This window comes from Chrysemys picta, chromosome 2, assembly GCF_011386835.1.
Source record: "Chrysemys picta bellii isolate R12L10 chromosome 2, ASM1138683v2, whole genome shotgun sequence".
In the NCBI taxonomy this organism is placed as follows: domain Eukaryota; kingdom Metazoa; phylum Chordata; order Testudines; family Emydidae; genus Chrysemys; species Chrysemys picta.
This window is the reverse complement of record NC_088792.1, coordinates 84,217,287-84,241,275: the sequence shown is the minus strand read 5'-3', so window position 1 is coordinate 84,241,275 and position 23,989 is coordinate 84,217,287. Positions and strand designations below refer to the sequence as shown.

Below are 23,989 nucleotides of genomic sequence, written 5' to 3'. Positions count from 1 at the left end.
ACTCCAAAGATTCAGAAAAGGATGTTTCTGAACTCTGAATCTCAACTTTTGGCAGACTTAGGACTCTAGCCCTTAAATTTACACGAGATGTAAATGCCAAAGGAGGAATAGAAAGTGTGTCAAGGTGAAGATAGTATATGTGAGCTGTACAGCAAACGAATGTCTGTAATTTATTGAAAACAGGCACATCTGAATGTATAGAAGCCTTTTATTTGTTTGTTCCAGCTTGGCGGTACAAATGCACCTTAAAAACACCACACTCTCTAACTACTACTATGTAGCAAATTTAAATGTGGGTACTGAAATGCATCCAACTCTCCATTGTAGAGTAGCAGCCAATCAGACATCACTTAAAAAGTGGGGAAAAGGGGAATTTTGATTAACAAGTCTTTCCTTAAAAATGCCATAGTCTCTACTGCCAATACAAAGTAGCTACAATCTTGTTTTTTTGTTTGTTTGAAGTATCTTGTTTAACTAAGGGCACAGAGCTAAAGTGGAAATATGTCAATATTTTATTCAAAGTCCCTTTTACTTGCTAAATGCTGATTGTAGAATATTCATCTTTACCATTATGGAAACGGTTACATATTTTCTTTCAATTGGCATTGTGAGTGATGTATAGGGTGACCATACATACTGTTTTGGCTGGGACAGTCTTTTTTTGAGCCTGGGTCCTGGATGTCCTGACTATTTTGGGGGGCAAAACTGGGCATTTGTCCTGTTTTGCTTTTGCAAATGGGACAAATGCCCAGTTTTGGCAAGAAAGTCAGAATGTTGTCTCAGGCAAGCGATAACTCCAGGTACCTCAGGCTGACAACCCCACAAGTGGCAGGGCTTGGGCTGACAGCCCCACAGAGGGGAGGTGTCCCATTTTCATGTTGGGAAATAATGGTCTACATAAACAGGGGCACCATATTAGTATTTATTTATCACAGTGCTATAAATAAACCTGTAGGTGAATGGGGTTCATTTGCACAAAAGTTTATAGAGTTTTGTTCATGCAAATAATTATGTTGAATTGCATGGATTTGGACTGGAACTATGTCACTAGCCACACTATAGATCGGTCTTGCTGCAGTACAGCTGTAGTCGTCAGATAAGTTTTTTTGATCTGTCCTTTATACCTTCCTTGGAAAGTACACAGCATTCAGAATCAGTGTTCTCGCCAACCAGTGCCTAGGACCAATCACCCCGTGCATTAGACTTACTTTCCAAAACTCTAACCTGTTTGGGGCTGTACCATAGTTGCTGCTCTTACCTGGGCAGAGTTGGGCCATTTGAATTCTGACAGTACCTGCTGTGCATGGAGTCTAAGGCAGATCTAAAGGGGAGTGCTACAGCATGCCTAGAGGCTGGCACCTGGGGTAAAACAGTAACTTGTCTTGAGAGTGCTGCTGATTCTTGGGATGGGCTGGGCCCTTCTGCAATTCTCCACTAACTGATACAGGGGCAAGGTGGCTCTGGGGGGTTGGAATGCAGAAGGGAGGCGAGCCGGTGTAGTGTATTAAAGTGCTCTCTGCAGTAATGTGCTACTTACCGGTGTACTGCCCTTCACCCTGCCCTTATTAGGATTGTGGGGACTGCTTTTGACAGGGGTTAAAAAGTGGCAAAGGGAGCGAATCGATAATGGCATAGAGCAGGGGTCAGCAACCTTTCAGAAGTGGTGTGCCGAGTCTTCATTTATTCACTCTAAGGTTTCGCGTGCCAGTAATACATTTTAACGTTTTTAAAAGGTCTCTTTCTATAAGTCTATAATATATAACTAAACTATTGTTGTATATAAAGTAAACAAGGTTTTTAAAATGTTTAAGAAGCTTCATTTAAAATTAAATTAAAAGGCCGAGCCCCCCGGACTGATGGCCAGTGTGAGTGCCACTGAAAATCAGCTCGCGTGCTGCCTTTGGCACGCATGCCATAGGTTGCCTACCCCTGCACTAGATAATCCCCTTCTTCACACACATTGAGAGATGATCTCTTAAGAGCTGGAGGGGGGAAAAAAATACTTGGGATGTCTACAAAGAAGTATATTACAAATATGCCAAAGATGACCTTCTGGCTCCAAAGAGCTCTTGAGATAATTGATCTACAAACACACACGTTATCAGATGGCAAAGCAAATTATAACTAGCCACTAAAAGCATCACTAACTCACATGATTTCCTGACATTTCAGTGCATTATTGAGGCAGCATATGTTTCTTTTGGGGTTCACATCATAGTTCAATCTATTTTCCTTGTAAACTCTGGATGGTGATGCACCAGAGGGGGTGGGGGGGGGGGAACAAAAAAAATATAATGGCAGGTTTTGTCCTTTGAAAATGAAAACATCTTCCCTAGGCTATTTGCTGGAAATTTGTTGCAATGGTTCTGCAGGTTTCCCCCTCTGGTAAATACGTGATTGTGTGGTACAGTATGGTATATTTTTTCTAGATAAAGAATATATAAAAAACTCTCTACATTTAGACTGACAAGAAATGATTAAGAGGTTTATTTTCTCCTTGACGCATACATGCATATCAAAAGTGGATAAAGCCTCTGAACATATAGATTTTGGGGGCAGAGAGGAGGGAAGTGAGGGGGAAGAGGAGAGGAACAAAACAAAACCACAAGTCTGAATGGCTCAGAAGAGAGAGTGGTAATAAGGTATGTACATTTTAAATACTTGGTCATTGATTCAAATCTGGCCCAAGTTAGTCGGGACTAAAATGTCAAACAGCTGTTCAGTGAGTTATGTGAAGTGAATTGCTAGTCTAAGTCCAGTCCATAGTAGGCAATTATCCATATAAATGCAAGTGGTACCTTTGCTGGTACTTTCAAAGTGGCCAAGGATGAATGGCCCATAGAAATCGACCTATTTTGTCACTCCCAGAGACACATTCATGAGGAATGGAAGTATGCACAGCTGCTGTGTTAATACTAAGCATTTATATAGTACTTTACATTTTCAGATTGCTATATAAATATTAAATTTATCTGCATTGCACCCCTGAGAGGGAGGTAAATTTGATCACTCTACCTGTTCTTTCTAAAAACAGAGGATTTCATTGTCCAGAATCATCAGTTTGGCATTGTTCAGAACTTCTAAATCCTTTTTATGTTTTTAGTAAAGACTCTCTAATTTTAAGTGGGTAAGATTTTGTTTTTACATTTCTGAAATCCCTGTGTTTTTCCCATTTCACCTCACTTTCTTAGGCTTCCCAGTTATGATGAGAAGTTATTAGGAAGAGTTAATCTTAACATCTTTCTGAATACCAAATATACTCTGATGGATGAGGAGAAATATGTAATAATGAAATAGGCAGAGGTGGGAAAATGATTTGTGAAGAAGAGATTTTTTTTTATGTCTACCTCAAGCTAAATTTTAAAAAATGTGCCCATAAGATGCATGAATCCTTTACATAGTGTTTGTTGCCTGCAGAATGGCCATGGTAATAGCACATATAGTTGTAAGCAGAACATTAGGAAAATATAAAATTGTACCCATAATTGGCTATTTTACATCCAACTTCATGTTTTCTTGCACAACTTAAGCCTGCAATTTTGAAAATTTTGCCACAATTGTTAAAAAATAGGCAATTACAATACTGTATATATCAGGGCTCGGCAACCTTTCAGAAGTGGTGTGCCAAGTCTTCATTTATTCACTCTAATTTAAGGTTTCATATGCCAGTAATACATTTTAATGTTTTTAGAAGGTCTCTTTCTATAAGTCTATAATATATAACTAAACTATTGTTATATGTAAAGTAAATAAGGTTTTTAAAATGTTTAAGAAGCTTCCTTTAAAATGCAGAACCCCCCGGACCAGTGGCCAGAACCTGGGTAGTGTGAGTGCCACTGAAAATCAGCTCACGTGCCGCAGTCGGCACGTGTGACATAGGTTGCCTACCCCTGGCATAGAGGGTACAATTACAAAGTTTGTGAATGATAAGCTGCACGTATACAAAATGGGAAATGACTTCCTAGGAAGTCGTACTGAGCTATCTGCTCAACTGGAGTAAAAATTGGAGGAAGTCCAGAGAAGCAAAAAAAATTAAGGGCTAGAAAACATGACCTTTGCGGGAAGTGGCATCTTTTTACCAAAGCTGTTTCTTACAATCTATAGGTATAAATAACTGCTCCAGATACCACATTTCTACATGTCGCAATTTCACCTACCGTATAGTGCACGAAACTGCTACCTCGGGGGGAGGGAGCGATAGCTTGAGTGGTTTGAACATTGGCCTACTAAACCTAGGATTGTAAATTCAATCCTTGAGGGGGCCACTTAGGGATCTGGGGCAAAATCAGTACTTGGTCCTGCTAGGGAAGGCAGGGGGCTGGACTCGACTCAATGACCTTTCAGGGTCCCTTTCAGTTCTAGGAGATAGGGTATCTCCATTTATTATTATTATTATTCGAGGCCTTTGCTACATTCGGGAGCAGTTTATTACACTAGCAGTTTCCTACAGGCCACTACGTATCGGAACTGCTACCCCTGGCACACTCCGACGCGGGGCCTGCACCACCGCGCCGGCGCGGCTCCTAGCACAGCCCGGAAGCGGCGCCAACCCGCCCCCTTCCCCGCTGCGTTGCGTCCCCCGGCTCGGCAGGGGACGCTCAAACCGCGCCTCTTCCACTCATATCCGGGTGCGAGGAGCGTCACTTCCGGCCATTGAGTCGCTCAGTAGCGCCGTTTCTTTCACCGAGCGCCGGAGCGGCCTGGTCTGAGGCCTCCGCACCGAGCTCAATTTTTTTCCTCTCCCCGTTGCCGGGGTTGCCGCTCTGTGGTCCCGGCCGGTTGGCCTGACGCCCCTGCTCCGCCGCCATGAAGCTCGTGAGGTGAGATGGGCCCGGATGGAGGCGGATTGGGGGTTAGCGAGCAGCGGCGGGAAAGGCGGGCGCTGGGCCTTCCCCCGTCTCGTGCCGCTCCGGCTGCTCGCGCTCCTCACTCCGCCCCTCCCGTCCCCTTCGTCTCGCGCCGCTGTCGCCCCGGGCTCCGCGTTCCACGGCGGGTGTGAGCAGGGCACCGTTGCCTCCCCGCTGCAGGTGCCACCTGGTATCGGCTCTGCTCTCGCCGAGCCGGCGCGACCTGAGCCGGAGACTCGGGGGTGGCCGTTCCCGCCCGCCCCGATCCCGCCCCACCCCCACAACGTGGGGCTGTCCCAGGTCCCCCCCTGTGGCTGCTCCTTTCCCAAGCATCCCCCTAAGGAAACTGGCGTTTAACATCACGCACGTGGCTTTTCCCACCCCCGCGCTAGCGGCTGGCTTGTGGCACTTGGGTTGCGAGCCTGGGTTAGACTTGTAGCTGGATAGTTCTTGCTGGTCTCTGATCTTTGCTCGCTGGTTGTGACTCCATCGCTACTTCCGCTTTCTTCCTTAGCCAACAAGCAAACATGGATCCGGTTATTGATAAAAGAAAATGCCATCACCCAATCTGGTGTCACGATTTCCCGCGTATTTTAAAGCAACCCTCAACAAGTTATACGATTGTTTACTAGCCAGAAGGCTTATTCTCTGGTAATTGTGAGATTGGGCGGAGTAAGGAAAAGTTTGGCTCCCTTCTCAGACAGAGCTGCTAAACTCAGCAAGAGAGGGGCTCCCTGTCCTCAACTAATCCACATACAAAGAGCACTCATGCACTGCTTGTAAGTGCTGCTATGTCAGGGCATTCCCATCTGTCATATTTAACTTAAAAAAAAAAAAAAAAAGCAAGTATGGAAGTGGATTTGTAAAAATCCCAATAGCCTCTCTTTAAAGCAGTGTTTAAAACACTAATTATCCTTGTTAAACAATAATTCAAACAATTGTTGAACAAAAGTGAAAAATAATTTACTTTACCTCTTGCACTTCATTCAGCTTGTACAAATGAAAATAGGTTAGTTTGTTGTATTGCCACTTTCACTTTAAGGTTAATAAATGTTAGCACAATGCAATGGTGGTTGGGCTATAATGACTGTTTTTAATGCAAAAGAGTTATTTAACAAATACCTTTACTATTGATGGCTTTGTAAAACCACTTTTAACTAAACAAATTCTGGGATAAACTAGCCTGTTTCTGTTTAGGTACTTTTGCATTTTGGCAAGGGGTTAGACTAGATGACCCCTGCAGTGCCTTCTAGCCCTATGATGCAAGTAATGTACTTGGCTATTTGCACCATAGCAGTGACTGTAGCTGTTATATTTATTTTGTTAAAAAGCAAAGTTTGTCCTAAGTGACAGGTAACCAGCAAAAACCAGCTGCTTAATGAATGTTTTATAATGCTTGGCTTCCAAATAAAGGTGTAGCAGAATTGTACTTGCTATGTTTGGGGATTCTTTGGAGCAGTGTCCAATCAGGTTGCTTAGCAAGGGTGCTCTCTTGTATGGTTTTCACTGTTTTGTTGTCGTTTGTTGTTGCAAAGCCTCAGAGTCCATACAGAATTACATTTTTGGAATATTATGAGGTTTGAGGTTGCTTCACACTTTGTGCAATATGTGTGGCAGGGCCTGGGTACTTTCTGAAGATTATTCATGTACTGTGATATTGGAATGGAAGTTCTGTTTTTCAACTACACTTGTATTTTGCAGGTTTCTAATGAAATTGAGTCATGAGACTGTGACCATTGAACTGAAGAATGGAACACAGGTGCATGGAACAATCACAGGTATGATATTCAAGATATTGGACACTAAACCAAAATAATGAAGGAATTGATAGTGAAAGGAAAATCTGTTCTCTTCTAAAGAGACTCCACTGTGATAGCTAAATGAGTTTCCTTAAGAGATACATTTTGTGAAATACTTGGTGCCAAGTTTAAAATCACCCCATAAGCAGTAGCATTAGGAACATCAGTTCAGATGTTTGTTACTTACTCAGATATTTGTTTGCGGTGAATGTTCAGACTATATGTATCTTTAATTTAAAGACCAGCAACAGGCAACTAATCTAATGTATGAGATGTTCTCAGAGTTTTAATAATATGGACCACATCTGAATAAATACTGTGTTGAGGACTAGCACCTGTCTCACACTGGGGTATACTGTGTTTATTTTTTCTCACCCTTCTGTTCTGTTCTTCTTCGAGTGCTTGCTCATATCGATTCCAATCAGGTGTGCGCGCGCCGCGTGCACGATCGTCGGAGAATTTTCTACCCTAGCAACACCCGGCGGGTCGGCTGTGGAGCCCCCTAGAGTGGCGCCTTCATGGCGCTGGATATATACCCCAGCCGGCCCGGCGCCCCCTCAGTTCCTTCTTACCGCCCTTGACGGTCGTTGGAACTGTGGAGCGCGGCATAGCTGTTCTCCACTCTCCCTAGCTTATCCTGTTTTCTGTAGATAGTTGTAGTTGTACTTGTTGTATAGTGTTAGATAGTTGTTCATTTTACTTTTTAATAGTTGTAGATAGTTAGAGGGGATTAAGGGGGTTGTTCTCCCCCCTTTTTTCCCCCGGCGCATAGCCGGGCTCATGCCCAAGGCTCCCGTCTTTAAGCAGTGCGCGTCCTGCGCTAAGCCTATGCCCACGAGTGATCCGCACGACTCGTGTCTGAAGTGCCTGGGAGAGTCCCATCAAACAGATAAGTGTAAGATCTGTAAGGCCTTCAGACCGAGAACCAAAAAGGAGCGGGACTTTCGGCTTCGGCAACTCCTCATGGAGGCGGCACTTAGCCCGGACATTCCATCGGTGCGTCAGGCCCCGGCACCAAGCGCCTCGGTGCGCAGTGCCCCTGCGGCACCAATTGCTTCTGCACCGCGGGTAGAGTCGGACAAGCCTCCGCGGCACCGGCCCCCTTCGGCACCGCACCCGCCACAAGTGCCTCGGCGCCGATCCTTGTCCCCGGGACATAAGAAATCCCGCAAGGCGCAGGAGACTGCTGTCCTGAAGACGCCGGCTCCCCCGGTGCCGGGGGTAGAGCCGCGTCCGCCTTTAGACCACCAAAAGCAGTGCCTGCTACGTCGTCGACTCCGGCTTCGAGGCCGTTGAGTCCGGTGCGGACTGGATCACCACCTCGGTCAGTGGTGGAGCCTTGTCTCCCATCGACCCCAGAGACCTTCGCGACGGCAAGAGACCTTATTGCTCTCACGGATCCGGCACCGCTCCAACCACCGGCACCGTTGATTCCTCGTCCGGTGCAATCCAGGGGCAAACCTGCCCTGGTGCGCCCGCCATCTCGAGTGGACCCACGGCACCGCTCCAGGTCGCGAAGCAGGTCCCGACGCCGCTCGCAGTCCCGGCGCCGACTATCACCTCGGCACCGGTCGTACTCGCGGCCAAGATCCTCGTCGCGGCACCATTCTACGTCCCGGCACCGTTACGATCATCGGTACCGATCGAACTCCAGACGTAGTTCCCGGCACCGATACGAGCGACGCTCGGCTTCGAGGGGCCGCTCCCGGCACCGTGCCTACTCGCGGTCGCCTTCATCTAGGTCCAGATCAGAATCTCGGCACCGACGTGGTCATCGGCACCGATCCCGATCTCGGTACCGCTCACCGGCACCGCACAGGGACCGGTCATCTCCGGAGCGGCACCGTACCATCCGGACCTAATTTCAGCGCGATCGGCACCGCCCTGGCCCTCGAGATCAGTGTCCCGTTCCTCCGATGGGGCCTCGAGATCGGCATACCCCCCTCAGGGGCAGGCCACTGAGGCGGACATGGGCCACTGGCAGGAGGTAGCGGAGGATCCCGCTTAGGGACCTACACACTGGTCGTTCTGGACCCCGTGGGCGTATCACCAAGCGCAGGGGGCTCCACCATCAGCCTCTCGCTTGGTACGCTCTGAGCATAGGGCTCCAGAAGCCACCATCTCCCGCCCTCCCCCAGGGGGCATGGAGGCTCCCGTGCCCGCACCACCTGACGACCTGGACCCAGGGGCAGGCGACGCTCCGCTCCAGGGCTCATTGGAACATGACCCGCCCTTAGATCCCTTGCCACCTGAGGCATCCTCCTCATCTTCCCCAGATGAGGCGGTGGCGGGCACGACGGCCACAGGTCCGCCCCCGATAGATCTTCGGGCACACCAGGACCTATTACATAGGGTGGCACGTAATATGGACCTACAGGCAGAGGAGATAGTGGAGGTGCAGGACCCCATTGTGAACATCCTCTCTGCGGATGCCCCATCTAGAGTAGCATTGCCCCTAATTCGCACGATCCAGGTTAATGCCACTGCGATATGGCAAACTCCTGCCTCTATTCCACCCACAGCCAGAGGGGTGGAAAGAAAGTACTTCGTCCCCTCAAAGGACTATGAGTACTTATACACTCATCCCCAGCCGTGTTCACTGGTGGTGTCATCGGTGAATGCAAGGGAGCGCCACGGTCAGCAGGCTGCAGCGCCCAAATCGAAGGAGGCTAAGCGCTTCGATTTGTTTGGGCGTAAGGTATATTCAGCCGGAGGGCTGCAACTTAGAGCGGCTAACCAGCAGGCGCTCCTGAGCCGCTATAACTTTAATTCCTGGAACTCTATGGGGAAGTTCAAGGAGTTGGTCCCCCAAGACTCCAGGGAAGAGTTCGGGGCCTTAGTGGAGGAGGGTAAGAAGGTGGCACGGACCTCCTTACAGGCCTCCTTGGATATAGCGGACTCGGCTGCGAGGACGCTGGCTTCAGGTATCGCCATGCGGAGAGTCTCCTGGCTCCAGGTCTCGGGCTTGCCTCCGGAACTGCAGCAAACCCTGCAGGATTTACCCTTTGAGGGACACGGGTTGTTCTCGGACAAGACGGACTCTCGTCTGCAGAGCCTCAAGGACTCGAGAACAATCATGCGCTCCCTGGGGATGCATGTTCCGGGACCCCAGCGCAGGCCATTTCGGCCCCAGCCTCAGAGGTTCTACCCCCTCCCCCCCCCCCCCCTCCCGCCTCGTCCGAGACAGGACTCTGCCAGAAGGCGGGGACAAGGTGGTAGGAGAAGGTTGACCGACCCTCAACCCGGTCAGAACCAGGGGCCACCTAGGCCACCTTCAGGCCCTAGGCAGAACTTTTGAAGGTGCGGTGGAGGACGGCGCCCCAGTCATCTCCCAGGATCTAGCCCCCTCCTTTCGGGATCGCCTCTCCCATTTCCACCGTGCTTGGTCCCTTATAACCTCGGACCGTTGGGTCCTTCGCACGGTGGAGAGGGGATACGCTCTCCAGTTTTCTTCGTTCCCTCCCTCTCACCCCCCCTCCCCGTCCCTCTTCAGGGACCCTTCTCACGAGCAACTTCTTACACAGGAGGTTTTTACGCTCCTGTCTATGGGGGCCATAGAGGAGGTTCCACTAGAGTTAAGGGGCAGGGGATTTTATTCCCGCTACTTCCTGATCCCCAAGTCCAAAGGGGGTCTGCGACCCATCTTAGACTTACGCGGACTCAACAAATTCATAGTAAAGTTGAAGTTCCGCATGGTCTCATTGGGGACCATTATCCCTTCCCTGGATCCTGGAGACTGGTTCTCCGCCCTCGACATGAAAGACGCATACTTTCATATAGCAATCTACCTGCCTCACAGGCGCTTCCTGCGATTCGTGGTAAACAAGGTGCACTACCAATTTGCAGTCCTTCCCTTCGGCCTATCCTCGGCCCCAAGAGTGTTCACAAAATGTATGGCTGTTGTGGCAGCATACCTTCGTCGGCAAGGGATACAGGTGTTCCCGTATTTAGACGACTGGCTGGTACGCGGTCGCACCAGGGAGCAAGTTCGAGCTCACGTCCACATAATAGTACACACATTCCACGAGTTGGGCATTCTACTCAACAAAGAGAAATCCACTCTAGAGCCTACCCAGAGGATAGAATTTATTGGGGCAGTCCTAGACTCCAGATGTGCACAAGCTATTCTACCAGACAATCGCTTTCATACCATCACAAGCCTCATTCGAGGGCTCAGGACCTTCCCGATTACCACAATGAGGACGTGCCTCGCCCTGTTGGGTCACATGGCCTCTTACACGTACGTAACCAGGCATGCCAGACTTCGGCTTCGCCCACTCCAGGCCTGGCTATCATCAGTATACCGCCCGTATCGGGACAGCCTGGACATGGTGATCACGGTTCCGAACTCGGTCTTGACCTCCCTCACCTGGTGGTTGGATCACAGTGTGGTTTGCAAGGGAGTGCCGTTTCACGCCCCGCAGCCCTCTCTGCACCTGGTCACAGACGCTTCATCTCTGGGTTGGGGTGCCCATCTCGGCGAACACCATACCCAGGGCCTGTGGACCGCACCCCAACTAGCCCTGCACATCAATGTTCGAGAGCTGATGGCGGTGCGCCTGGCTTGCCAGGCATTTGTCAATCTCCTATGTGGCCGCTGTGTGTTAGTTCTCACCGACAACACCACGGCCATGTTTTACATCAACAGGTAAGGAGGAGCACGTTCGTCGATTCTATGCCAAGAGGCCATTCGCCTGTGGGACTTCTGCATCGCCCACTCGATTCATCTCACGGCATCGTTTCTTCCTGGAGCCCAGAACACACTAGCGGACCGACTCAGCAGGTCCTTTCAGACGCACGAGTGGTCGATTCGTCCAGACATCATCTATTCCGTTTTCCAGAGGTGGGGATTTCCCCAGGTAGACCTGTTTGCATCTCGAGCCAACAGGAAGTGCCACGCGTTCTGCTCCCTACAAGGGCGAGCTCTGGGCTCTCTGTCGGACGCGTTTCTTCTACCTTGGAAAGGCCACCTGTTTTCCGCTTTCCCTCCATTTCCTCTGGTCCACAAGGTGCTGCTCAAACTGCGCAGAGACCAGGCACAAGTAATTCTAGTTGCTCCAGCGTGGCCGAGGCAACACTGGTACACCACACTGTTGGAGCTCTCGGTTCAAACACTGATCCCGCTTCCGTTGTGTCCAGATCTCATCTCTCAGGACCACGGCCGACTATGTCACCCCGACCTACAATCACTCCACCTCACGGCGTGGTTGCTCCATGGCTGAACCAGGCGGAACGACAATGCTCGCACTCTGTCCAGCAGATTCTGCTGGGCAGTAGGAAGCCTTCGACACGGACCACGTACTTGGCCAAGTGGAAGCGGTTCTCCTGTTGGTGTGAACAACGAGCCAAGTCCCCGTTACAGGCGCCTATTCCTCTCCTATTGGAATATCTCCTATCCCTAAAACAGCAGGGCTTGGCGATATCTTCAATTAGGGTTCACCTGGCCGCTATATCGGCCTTCCACCCAGGGGAACTCGCTTCCTCGGTATTCTCTAACCCGATGGTCGTTAGATTTCTCAAGGGCTTAGACCGGATGTACCCACAACAACGTCAGCCCGTTCCGACATGGGATCTCAACCTGGTTCTCTCCAAGCTCACAGGGCCTCCATTCGAGCCACTGGCTACCTGTTCACTCCTGTACCTATCCTGGAAGACAGCCTTCCTCGTAGCCATCACCTCAGCAAGGCGCGTTTCTGAACTTAGGGCGCTTACGTCCGAGCCCCCATACACGGTTTTCCAGAAGGACAAAGTGCAGCTTCGCCCACATCCTGCCTTTCTTCCTAAGGTGGTCTCACCGTTTCACGTGAATCAAGATATATTTCTCCCAGTCTTCCATCCTAAACCACATGCTACTCGCCAAGACCAGCGTTTGCATTCTTTGGACGTATGCAGAGCCCTGGCTTTCTATATTGACCGAACAAAGCAGTTTAGAAAGACGACGCAACTCTTCGTTGCAGTGGCTGACCGGATGAAAGGCTCACCGGTCTCCTCACAATGCCTGTCCTCCTGGATCACGTGTTGCATTCGGACTTGCTATGACCTGGCCGGTGTCTCGACGCCGCACCTCACCGCTCACTCAACGAGGGCCCAAGCTTCCTCGACTGCCTTCCTGGCTCAAGTTCCGATCCAGGACATTTGTAGAGCTGCAGTTTGGTCATCAGTCCACACATTTGCAGCTCACTATGCACTGGTACAGCAGTCCAGGGATGATGCTGCATTCGGATCAGCGGTTTTGCACACAGCAATGTCTCACTCCGACCCCACCACCTAGGTAAGGCTTGGGAGTCACCTGATTGGAATCGATATGAGCAAGCACTCGAAGAAGAAAAGACGGTTACTCACCGTTGTAACTGTTGTTCTTCGAGATGTGTTGCTCATATCCATTCCAAACCCGCCCCCCTTCCCCACTGTCGGAGTAGCCGGCAAGAAGGAACTGAGGGGGTGCCGGGCCGGCTGGGGTATATATCCAGCGCCATGAAGGCGCCACTCTAGGGGGCTCCACAGCCGACCCGCCGGGTGTTGCTAGGGTAGAAAATTCTCCGACGATCGTGCACGCGGCGCGCGCACACCTGATTGGAATGGATATGAGCAACACATCTCGAAGAACAACAGTTACAACGGTGAGTAACCGTCTTTTGTTCTCTCTGACCTTCCCATGCAGGTTTCTTTGCTGCCTTCTGTTCTTGCATGTGCTTCTCAATCCCTTAGTTCCTTCTGCCTTGAATTTGCTGCTCAACTGCATTTTTCCCTTCTCCTACATTTCCATTGACATTCTTCATCTAGTAACTAGCATCTCCAGACCCAGGTGGTGGCTCCTGTTTCTTCTCCTTTAGAGGCATCCCCTACTAAAGGCAGGTAAAAATGAGATGCCAGTTGTCTATATTTACAGGCAGCTGAGCTCTTTTCAAGAGCCCAGGTGCATGTAGAAGCACGGCCATCACTCTGACCTGCCAGTTCTTCATAGACCACCAGGAAGTGCTTTGAAGACTCATAGATTATAATTGGTCACAATAATAGACCAGAGAGCAAAAGGTCAAATTTTGTAATATTGTTTAATATTCTGTGTTGAGATTCTGGGCTGTTAGATTATAATACTGAGAGCCAGGTACTCATGAATTGTAATAATTGGCACACCAAGTAGCTTAGGGGAAATCTCTTTTAGGCCTTGTCTATACACAGAGTTGCACTGGTTTAACTAAAGGTGTGTCCGGTCTACCCTCAAGTTTTACTGTGGGTGTTTGTGTACAGCTGTCAGTAAGGGGTGTGATGTGTATATATATTTTTTTAAACTGGCAGTAAAAACCCTAGTGTAGACAGTTATACCTGTATAGCTTATTTTGTTTTGTTGAACCACAGTAAGCTATTCCAGTGTAAGCATGTTTATAAAGGTATAACTTCATCTACAGTAGGACTCTTGCTTTAACTATGCCAGCATTGTCAAAGTGGTTAAACTTAAGTGTAGACAAGACCTTAGTTAAACCAGTGCATGTTGGTTTGTGGGGAAGCTTATTTCTATTTAGCTTAATCTGGTGCTAAAATATGCCACTCTTAAATCAAAATAAGTGTCTGTTCCTTAGACAAACTTGCACCTATTTCAGTACAGTGGTTTTAAAACACACCTTGTAAACTGGTGCTAATTTGTGTAGATAAGGGCTTAAACTATTTCTTTATGTGTGAAATGGAGATGCTTATCTACCACACAGTTTTGAGAGGATTAATTATTATACAATATTCTGAAAATATATAAAGTGCAGCATACATTTTTAAAGTTGTTATTCCTTGGGGACACTGACCTATTTATGTGGTCAGCAATGCCCTGATGGGCCAGAAGGCCCCAAAGAGTGAGGGTTTTTTGTGACTTTTTTTTTATATTAATGAAGTAATATAATTTGCAGCCTTAAATTTTGTGATAGGAGCTCTTTACAGAAACAGTAAAGAGTACAACTAATTTTAATTGGCATGATCAACGGAAATAGAAAAATTAATCCGAGTTCCTGTCATGCATTTTGAGACCATGTGTAGGATATTGCAAAATTTGACCCTGAAAATTAATAGGTCTACATTAGACTAAGACTTCACGCTGGAATGACATTAGAAATAATTAGCTTTGGCATGCCACGTAGTCTTCACAAAGCAGCAGCCCTTACATTTATTGCCTAACATTATTTTAATTTTTTCTGACGGGGCCCTAACACTGCCCTTCATTGCAGCAACACATTGAAGTTTGGCAGAGGCATGTTCCTGGGATCTGCAAGGTTCCTTTTGCCAGCCCATGAAAATCCATGATGATTTTTCATAGTTATAAATCCTTGAAGATCTTTTCTGCTGTCAAATTCATTAGTGTTCATTACTTGAGTGCCCACACTGCCCTGGCATCTCACAGAAGTATGCTGTATATAACACAACCAGATCGCATACGTGCAGACTGGATTCTTTTCCACTTCTCTACTTTCCTGCCTCTTCTCTCCGACTATTAAAATCCCAATTGCGTAGGAGATACATAAGCCTGGGAACCAGAAGATTGTGAATGCTTGGTTTGCTATTTCTACAGACCTTAATTCTGTGCCCTTTACAACCTTTGTTGTTGAGTAAGGCCTTGCATGTCACAGAGCTGTCAAACTGGGAAAGTAATCCAGACTGCTAAAATGGCAGACCCAAGTAGAGCTGGTTGGGAATTTTTCAGTGAAACTGTTTTTCATCAGAAAATTCCAGTTTGTTGAAACAAAAACTTTTTGCAGGGACATATCAGTTTAGGCAAAACTCTCTTTCTTTGGAAAGGCCTTGGTTTTGTCCCAGTGCAGAATGGGGCGGCGGGGGGGGGTGTCAGGTTTTTTTTTTTTTTTTTTTTTTTGAAATCTCAAAGATTTTCACAGAGCTGGAAAAGTTTCCCATCTAACTCTAGACCCAACACTGTGGCCACACTGCTGCCCTTTCTGTGTTTGACTGTGCTGTCTGTAAAATGTGGTGACTCCTGGATATGTAACCCAGTGTTTCAGTCTGGTGTTTGTCCTCTGGTAGCTGGTCCATAGAAGATTATAGCCTTCTGCTGCTGCCGGCCCTTTTAGTTAGTCCATTAACTCAAGTGTTAGAGAGCTGTGCTGAGGGTCCAGGGTTCATATATCACTGATGACTAGGGCCCTACCAAATTCACGGTCCGTTATGGTCAATTTCATGGTCCTGGGGTTTTAAAAATCATAACTTTCATGATTTCTGCTATTTAAAACTCAAATTTCACTGTGTTGTAATTGTAAGGGTCCTGACCCAAAAAGGAGTTGTGGGGGTGTCACAAGGTTATTGTAAGGGGGTTGCGGTACTGTTGCCCTTACTTCTGCGCTGTTGCTGGTGGCAGCGCTGCCTTCGAAGCTGGGCATCTGGAGAGAGGCAGCTGCTGGCCAGGATCCCAGCTCTGCCTTCAGAGCTGGGCCCTCAGCAGCCACCACGCTGTTGCCTTCAGAACTGGGCGGCTGGAGCGTAGAAGTAAGGGTGGCATGGTATGGTATTGCCATCCTTACTTCTGCCCTGCTGCTGGCGGGGTGCTGCCTTCAGACCTGGGCACCCAGCCAACAGCTGCCACTCCCCAGCCATCCAGCTCTGAAGGCAGTGCAGAAATAAGGGTGGCAATACTGCAACCCCCCTAAAATAACCTTGTGACACCCCTCCTACGCCCCTGCCCAACTCCCTTTTGGGTCAGGACCCCCAGTTTGAGAAACACTGGTCTCCCTCGTGAAATATGTATAGTATATGGTAAACAGTGCACACAAGATCAGATTTCACAGGGGGAGACCAGATTTCATGGTCCGTGATGTGTTTTTCATGACCATGAATTTGGTAGAGCGCTACTGATGACAAGTGATAGGTGAGGAGGCTGGTTGTTACAAATGCACATAATGATTTTATTTCTTTTTAATAAAATCTAGGAAATTAAATACAAAGAAAGTTTGTTAAAATAATGTTAAGGTTGTAAAGTCAGGTACTTATAAGTTAGAAAATGTCAGAATTAAGTTTGTTCATTAATTCTGCCTCCTTGTATGTATCGTGATACATAAGGCTACGTTTTAGTCATGAGTATTTTTAGTAAAAGTCATGGACAGGTTACAGGCCCTAAACAAAAATTCATAGGCCTGTGACCAGTCCATGATTTTTACTAAAAACACCCACCCTGACTAAAACTTGGGTGGGGGGCCACGGGTGCTTTGGGGGTGGGTGGGGGGATGGTCTAGGGGGTGGCCCGGGACCCCTGCTGGTTCTGGAGGGAGGAGGTATTGGCGAGGCTGGCAGGGGCTTTCTGCCCTGCTCCATGTCCCTGCAGCTCCTCGGAGGCAGGGGCCAGAGCAGAGGCTCCGCTGCTCCCACCACAAGCATCAGCTGCCATAGTTCCCATTGGCTGCAGTTTCCCGGCCAATGGGAGCTGCAGGGGCGGGGCCTGCGGGCATGGGCAGTGCATGGTGCGGAGATGCTGCCGCCGCCTAGGAGCTGCAGAGTGGCCATGCCAGTGTGAGCCGGGGAGCCTCCCACCCTGAGGTAAGTGCCTCTCCATACCCTCAGGCCTTGAACCCCCTCCCACACACCCAAACTGCTGTTGGCCCAAGGCAGCCCCTGAGTCAGCACCAGCCACTGCAGAAGTCATGGAGGTCACAGACAGTCACGGAATCTGTGACCTCCATGGCAGACTCGCAGCCTTAACGATACAGTCTTTAATTAAGTGATCATACACTTTTTTTCTTGCAGGACCAATGTCTAACTTGAGTGCCAGGATGAGCAATGCTCTGTGAATAAACCAGGGTTGTGCAGTGAATGAGTCTGTTCGATCATTGCCTCGTTAGCTGTAGGGGAGGAAGGTATTTAGAGAACAAGATGGGGAACTACAGGAAGAGAGAGAATGGTCTTGTGATTAAGGCAGTTGAATGCTATCTAGGTGAATTGGATTCTGTTTCTGATTCAACAAGACTTACCATTTGGACAAGTCATTTAAATAAAATTTTTCACAAATAGCTATTAATTGTGCGCTTCCTTTTCAAATGTAAGTGTAGTAACAATGTCCTTTCGAAAATGGCATTACCTAGCATGGTAAAAGTAACCAATTTTTTGATGCATTTAATCTCTCTTCCCTAAAATTTGTCGTCTGTCTGTTTTGTTTCAGGAGTGGATGTCAGTATGAATACGCATCTTAAAGCTGTGAAAATGACACTGAAGAACAGAGAGCCTGTACAGTTGGAGACATTGAGTATTCGAGGAAATAACATTCGATACTTCATTCTGCCAGACAGCTTACCTCTGGATACCTTGCTAGTGGATGTTGAACCAAAAGTCAAATCCAAGAAAAGGGAAGCAGGTTGGTTTCTGATTTCACCTTTGTTTTATTCCAGATTACTGAAGGGGTGGTTTGTTTCCTCCATAAATTAGTACTTTTATTGACTCTGCAGTAATCTTAAAAAATGTCTGGTTAGGACATCTTAGTTTTCTGTGATTGATAGCTTGCTGTTTATTTTTTTTCTGCAGTAAGTTTTGAGGTTTCTTGTCCTCTAGCTGGAAGGCACTGGCCATTTGTAGATGATTTGATGTCATGATAGGGAAACTCAATGTATAAGGTTAACCCTGGACACCCTTCTTAAATTCTACATAAATCTGAAGTTGTGTATATGGTGTCCTACCAGAGAAGACATTTTTTGAAGTTTGAGGAAAAAATGAAACCAGTGAATTCTGAGATAATTTCAAAATGCCTTTTATTTTGCTTTTGAAGTTCACTACTGTTTGTGTGCCACATCTCTGTTTGCACTATTAACTTCAGGTTTTGTTTCTTAACCTCTGAGAGCTAGTACAGAGGGGCCTCTCTTACTATGATGAGTGGATAACTGAGGAGTCATGTGCTACAGGGGAAAAAATGAACCTTTGGCTTCTATATAGTCTCTGGAGATCTTAACTTTCATGATAAACCTGGGATGTTTTCAGATAAGTAGGGTTCTGGCTCCAGCTGCCATCTACATCATATTTTCACACAAGAGTGTTCTAATTTTTTCCTCAGACAAACAATTCCTAAACAAAAATCTTTAAGATAGCATTAAAGTTGTAAATAGGGGACTATTAATTTAAAGCCACACTATTAAAACTTTGTTGTAACAAGAAAAACTAGAAAAAGAGAGAACTTGTAATTAGGGGTTCATAAACAACTTTACCTGTGTGCCATGTCTTCACCCACCTAGTAAGGATATGCTTAAGATAACTTCACTTGAAACTTTAAAATCCCTTGCATCTGAAGAAGTGAGGTTCTTACCCACGAAAGCTTATGCTCCCAATACTTCTGTTAGTCTTAAAGGTGCCACAGGACCCTCTGTTGCTTTTTAAAATAATTGACTGCTGTTGGAAACAATAAACTCTGTGAATGGAACCATGGTATGTTTTACAGAAATGTTGGTCCCCTCTTTCCTCTTCAATAAATAACATCCTAGCCTGGTTTGGTGAATGTAGTACTCTGAGATCTCTGACCTATACACATTATGTGGATTGTATAAAAAGGATAAGTGAGCTGTAATGGAGTATGGGGTCTGTAATTTATATAAATAAGGTGATTGCAGAGTCTGGACTGTGTAGGCACATTGATAGGGCTCTCCACAACATTGTGTGACTCCCCCACCCTCTATGAATAATCTATTGACTATGTGGGACATTGAAATAGGAATGGGTTACTTCTCTGGGTCAGTACATGAAGGATAAGAGGCATGCTGTTAGTTACGTTGTACCATATGGGAAGGTGAACAAGAGAATGATCTTTGGATTGTATGTGTTGGATGGTGGCTTGTGGCATGTACTGGAAACAAATGAGGTAGCTAGATGTTAGTTTGTTTCTGATTTAATAAATTGAGACTGTGACATGATGGGTAGAGTTCAAGTTATTGGAAATCTCAATCATTTTTTTTAAATTGAGTAAACGTAGTTTCAGGTTAATACACTTGTTCCTGAGTACCTCTGTCAAGTTTTGTTTCTACTGTCATTTATTCTTATTTTTTTTTTTCAAATGTTTTTCTTGCGATCTGAATGGTTTTGTCTAGAATTTTTCTGTTAATTACCTGAGGCCTTGGCTACACTCGGGACTTCACAGCGCTGTGAAGCGCAAGTGTAGTCGCGCCGCCAGCACTGTATATACTCCACCTCTCCGAGGGGAATAGCTTGCAGTGCTGCGAGCGAGTGTGCAGCGCTGCAGGCTCTGATTACACTGGCACTTTACAGCTCTGTACTCGCTGCGCTGGGGGGGGGTGGGGGTCCACACCCCTGAGCGCAGCAAGTTGCAGCGCTGTACAGCGTCAGTGTAGACAAGGCCTTAGAAAAATAGGTAAAGAAATTTCAATAAAGCTCTTTCTTTTTAAGCTGGTGATATCCATTTCAGGTTGTTTGTGGAACTTACCTACAGAATTCCTCACTACTTGTGCAACTAAGTATTCAGGTGTTTTCAGTTAATATCTATGTGCAGCATAACTATTCACATTTTTCACTTAATTTCAATTATTGGTAAATGAACACGGAATTAATCTGCCAAGAAGTAGTTAACGTTCTCTTGGGGGATACATGCTGCATGTTTGTGCGAGGTTCTGCTGCCAACTGTGAAATCCTTCATCCCTCTCCCCCTTCCTCCCACTTACTTTGACAAACATTGGGGGGAGGAAGAAAAGTGCACTGCTATGTATTTCAAAATATTTTACTCTACAGTGTGAACAGGTTTTTTACAATATTACACAGTTGAGTTCCATAAAATTTCTTGTTCATTAACCAGCTCAGTTAATCAGAAACCCCCAAATGTATGACCTTAATATGTAATTAGAGCTATTTATCTCAATTTGCTAATCCTCCATAATAATGCACTTTACTGATGTTTTATGAAGACAAACCCATTTTTTTTTCCAGATCTTCACAATACTCTCCATCGTCTCAAACTATAGTTAAACATGCAAAGCACTATGATTAGAACACACCTCTAAATGGTTATGGGGTCATGCCCAGCCTCCTTTGGGTAAAATTGCACCATACCTGTTGATAGAATGTCATAAAGCCATATGATTGAGGCATATTTATTGCTTCCAATTCCCATTGCTTAAAAGAGGCAAGTGCCTTTTGTATGGGATAGGCCTTTTTTGAAAGTCCCTGCCTAATGGGATATATAAAATCTGTAGCAGCTTGGTCAGTAGTTCTGTCAGGCATGTATTAGGAAAAAAGACATGCCAACATAGTAGGTAAATTTGTTATGAATGTGTGAATAGGACCTCACTTAGCATGTTCTTTCCTATTCAATATAGTAAATCAGTTAGATGATTTCCACTTTTCTTGAACTAAACTGTTGCAGCAAGAGATGGCCAAAAATTGAAAAATGCTCAGCACCCAACATTTCTTATTGAAAACAATGGGAGCTGTTGAATGATCAGCTCTTGAGGAAATGTAGCCACTTTTTAGTTGCCTAAAAGAAAGTTGAGCAGTTTGGAAAATCTGGCCCTACACTTACACATTTTACACCTACCTTTGCCTGTTGCTTTGATAATATATTTTGCCATAGCTAATAAGTTATATGGATAGGGTGTGAAGCCCACAGTATTGTAGCATCTTGTGTATTTAAATCCCAATTCCTGAATCGTTAGGCTTTATTCAGAGTGTGTGTGTGGTGGGGGCTTGTGTCAAGCTTTCATATTATTCAGAAAGCTAGTTTTTGCCTTTATTTTCAGAAGTGAAAGTGGTGTAGATAGAGAAGTGTAAATTGTACAGTAGTTTTTGTTTAAAATGCAAAAATCAAGTGCAAGGGAATTGAAATAGAAAAACAAAAACTTTGGTGTGTCTGAAATTTGATAGCATTATCACAGTCTGGTATCCAGTTACAAATCCTATCTTTTACACTTGATACAGCATACACTTTATTTCAAATAAACTCTATTCAGGTGTAAAAGTTAACTTGTTCTTTGTTTTGTTTGCTTGCTCAGTTGCAGGAAGAGGCCGTGGCAGAGGTCGGGGCAGAGGCCGTGGCCGTGGCAGAGGAAGAGGGGGACCTAGGCGATAACTTCTCTCACGCCACAGATACATGTTACAAAATTCTAAGCAGTCTGATATTTTTTGTACAGGTTTTGTTTACAATGTCGATTTTTAATAAACACAAATGTGGAAAAGTTGTCTCTTTTTTGTCAGTTAAGCCCTGAATGAGGTTTGTATTCATTGTATGCAACCGTAGAGCATTACTGCGGACTAAGCATGCCATGTTACCTTTGTTCATGCAGTTCAGCCGAGATAATTTCTTTTCCTACTACATACTATAATTTCACCTCTTGCTCTTCTCTAACCAGGTAAGCTACTTGTTATGTTGTAATACTGTTCAATCAAAATGAACGTCATTTCTTCCTTTGCAAGACACATACTGTGTTCTATTAAGGTCACATAACCAAAATGTATATTTAGAGAATTTATACTTCTTAAATGTTGTGTTTTGTTTAACATTGCATTTCATGGTGACCTCTTCTGTTTTTCTTAACAAAAAAAAGTACAATTCTACTCTCTAATTGAAACTTAAAATGTAACACATCTTGAGTTCATTCTGTTATAGAAAAACTTTCTCACAGGGAAAAGTGGTTCAGGTCTATAAAACATTGGAATGTGGCATCATAAGATTAAAATCAAAATACATATCCATGGGTGTGAACTTTGTTGAAGTTAGTTGTATGGTGTGAGGCTTTTGTGTTGAGTGGTTTGTGAAACTATGTCACAGATTCATTTTACTGCTTAAAGATGTGCATCTGCTAGTAACTCCCTGGAAAACAGATACTGTACACAGTTGCATAGTGGAACCTGATGTTTACTTCTATTGGAAACATAAGAATTGGCACAGCTTATGCATAAGCTTAAGCTGTTTTACTTTTACGTCAGCTCTTAAATATTGACCTTCTTCCTAGTTTTTTCTCTCAACTAGAAAAGACTCCCACATTCAGATTACAAAACTTGAGAAGTCAAACTATATATATATATTTCAAGAAAACCACTCATGAACATGCATACTATTTTGAAGAGTAATTTCCAGTACTTCAGATACAAAAGAATTTGCTTTCATATAATTGATGCTCATTGTTTTAAGTAGGCAGTACTGCACAGTGAGAAATAACAGCCTAACATCAGTTGTCATTCGCCAATAATAGTTGGTAACTTGTGCTAGGTGGCTTTTTGTGAGTTGCTGTTCTTTGTATATCAGTTAGAGACCCTCTTAAGTCTTCGTCCGCCACAGAAGAACTTTTTGAACCACTGTGGGAGCTGCCAAGAACACTTCATGGTAAATACATCACCCAAGGTTCTGCAAATCTATGAATAGTTGCTACAAGTAATGGTTACTGTGGTCTCCAAGATCCACACAGTTATTGCAACTGGTGATAAAGTTTTCATGAGTCCAGTTATGAATGTTCACTCAAGAATTGGTACATTTCTCTTCTTCAGTCTCTTCATAATAAAAATTATTAATGCACCTATTGGTATACACATTGTGGATGCAGCCACAAGTAGTCCAATAACTGCTAGGGCATAACTTGGATAATCTTTTGTAACCAGTTGACCCTGCAAATAAGAGAGAATATTAGCATGAAGTAATTGTAGCCCTCTGTGTAACTTACTATAAGAAATGAGATCCTTTACTACCCTAAAAGTGTTGGATCTTTAATTTTGGATGGCTGGCAGTGATCTTAAATTTATACACAGTTTTGCTAGAGAACAAAGTTAAGTTGTAAAGCAGATGTTGATGTGTAGAGGTGTTCGGTATACCTTGATGTAAATATCAAGGATTGGTATGGACTGTCACTTCAAGAGACATCACTCATTTTAGTTCCAGAGTTTGCTGTGCACAATACATATTCTTCTTGTTCTTACCAAAAAGTTACAGTAGAAATAAAGAATCATGAAAACAGTTATAGAAAGTTATTTATGCTAATGGGTTGAATCCCACAGCATTTTGTATTTGCATGATTAATTTTTGTCCTGTATGTTGGCTGTGGCAGGTGGAGAGAGATGGACTATAGAGCTTTAGTCAATACTGACCTAGGCTGGATTTGAACTGCCAACCTTGAGGCAAGGTACTAGTGGAGTGTGCTACACAAAATAAGTGAATGGTTTCATGTCAGTTCTCATACTTCCCAGGATAGGCCATTGCCTCAGTAATCTGAACAGAGGCCACATCCTGAACAGTCATGGAAACAATTACCCTTATCCCTAGACTACACCCTAGTAGATGGGGTAACTAGCATTGCTGCCTGTGCTTATCTGTCTGTACGTGCTGTGGTTATTACTCCCATCAGCACCTTTTAAGAACACTAAGTTCATTGAAAGGTTTTTTTTAAT

The 23,989-nt window shown here is 45.5% G+C and overlaps 2 protein-coding genes across 2 annotated transcripts in view; one reads left to right on the top strand and one right to left on the bottom strand.

The window, feature by feature from the left end:
• The first annotated feature begins 4,626 nt into the window (after positions 1–4,626).
• Positions 4,627–21,786, top strand: SNRPD1 (small nuclear ribonucleoprotein D1 polypeptide). Its single transcript, XM_005278609.5, has 4 exons — positions 4,627–4,820; positions 6,549–6,625; positions 17,787–17,978; positions 21,604–21,786. The coding sequence occupies exons 1-4, from the start codon at positions 4,807–4,809 to the stop codon at positions 21,678–21,680; spliced, it is 360 nt and encodes a 119-aa protein (XP_005278666.1). The 5' UTR covers positions 4,627–4,806; the 3' UTR covers positions 21,681–21,786.
• Positions 20,321–23,989, bottom strand: part of SLC6A20 (solute carrier family 6 member 20) — a 38,100-nt gene continuing 34,431 nt past the window's right edge. The window contains exon 11 of the mRNA XM_065587100.1: positions 20,321–23,212. Coding sequence (XP_065443172.1) covers positions 23,063–23,212 — 150 coding nt within the window. The 3' untranslated portion in view covers positions 20,321–23,062. The remainder of the gene's footprint in view (positions 23,213–23,989) is intronic.

Coding starts and splice junctions, on each gene's coding strand:
- SNRPD1 (XM_005278609.5), top strand. Junction 6,626..17,786: donor GGTGCATGGAACAATCACAG/GTATGATATTCA, acceptor GTTTTGTTTCAG/GAGTGGATGTCAGTATGAAT. Junction 17,979..21,603: donor ATCCAAGAAAAGGGAAGCAG/GTTGGTTTCTGA, acceptor TTGCTTGCTCAG/TTGCAGGAAGAGGCCGTGGC.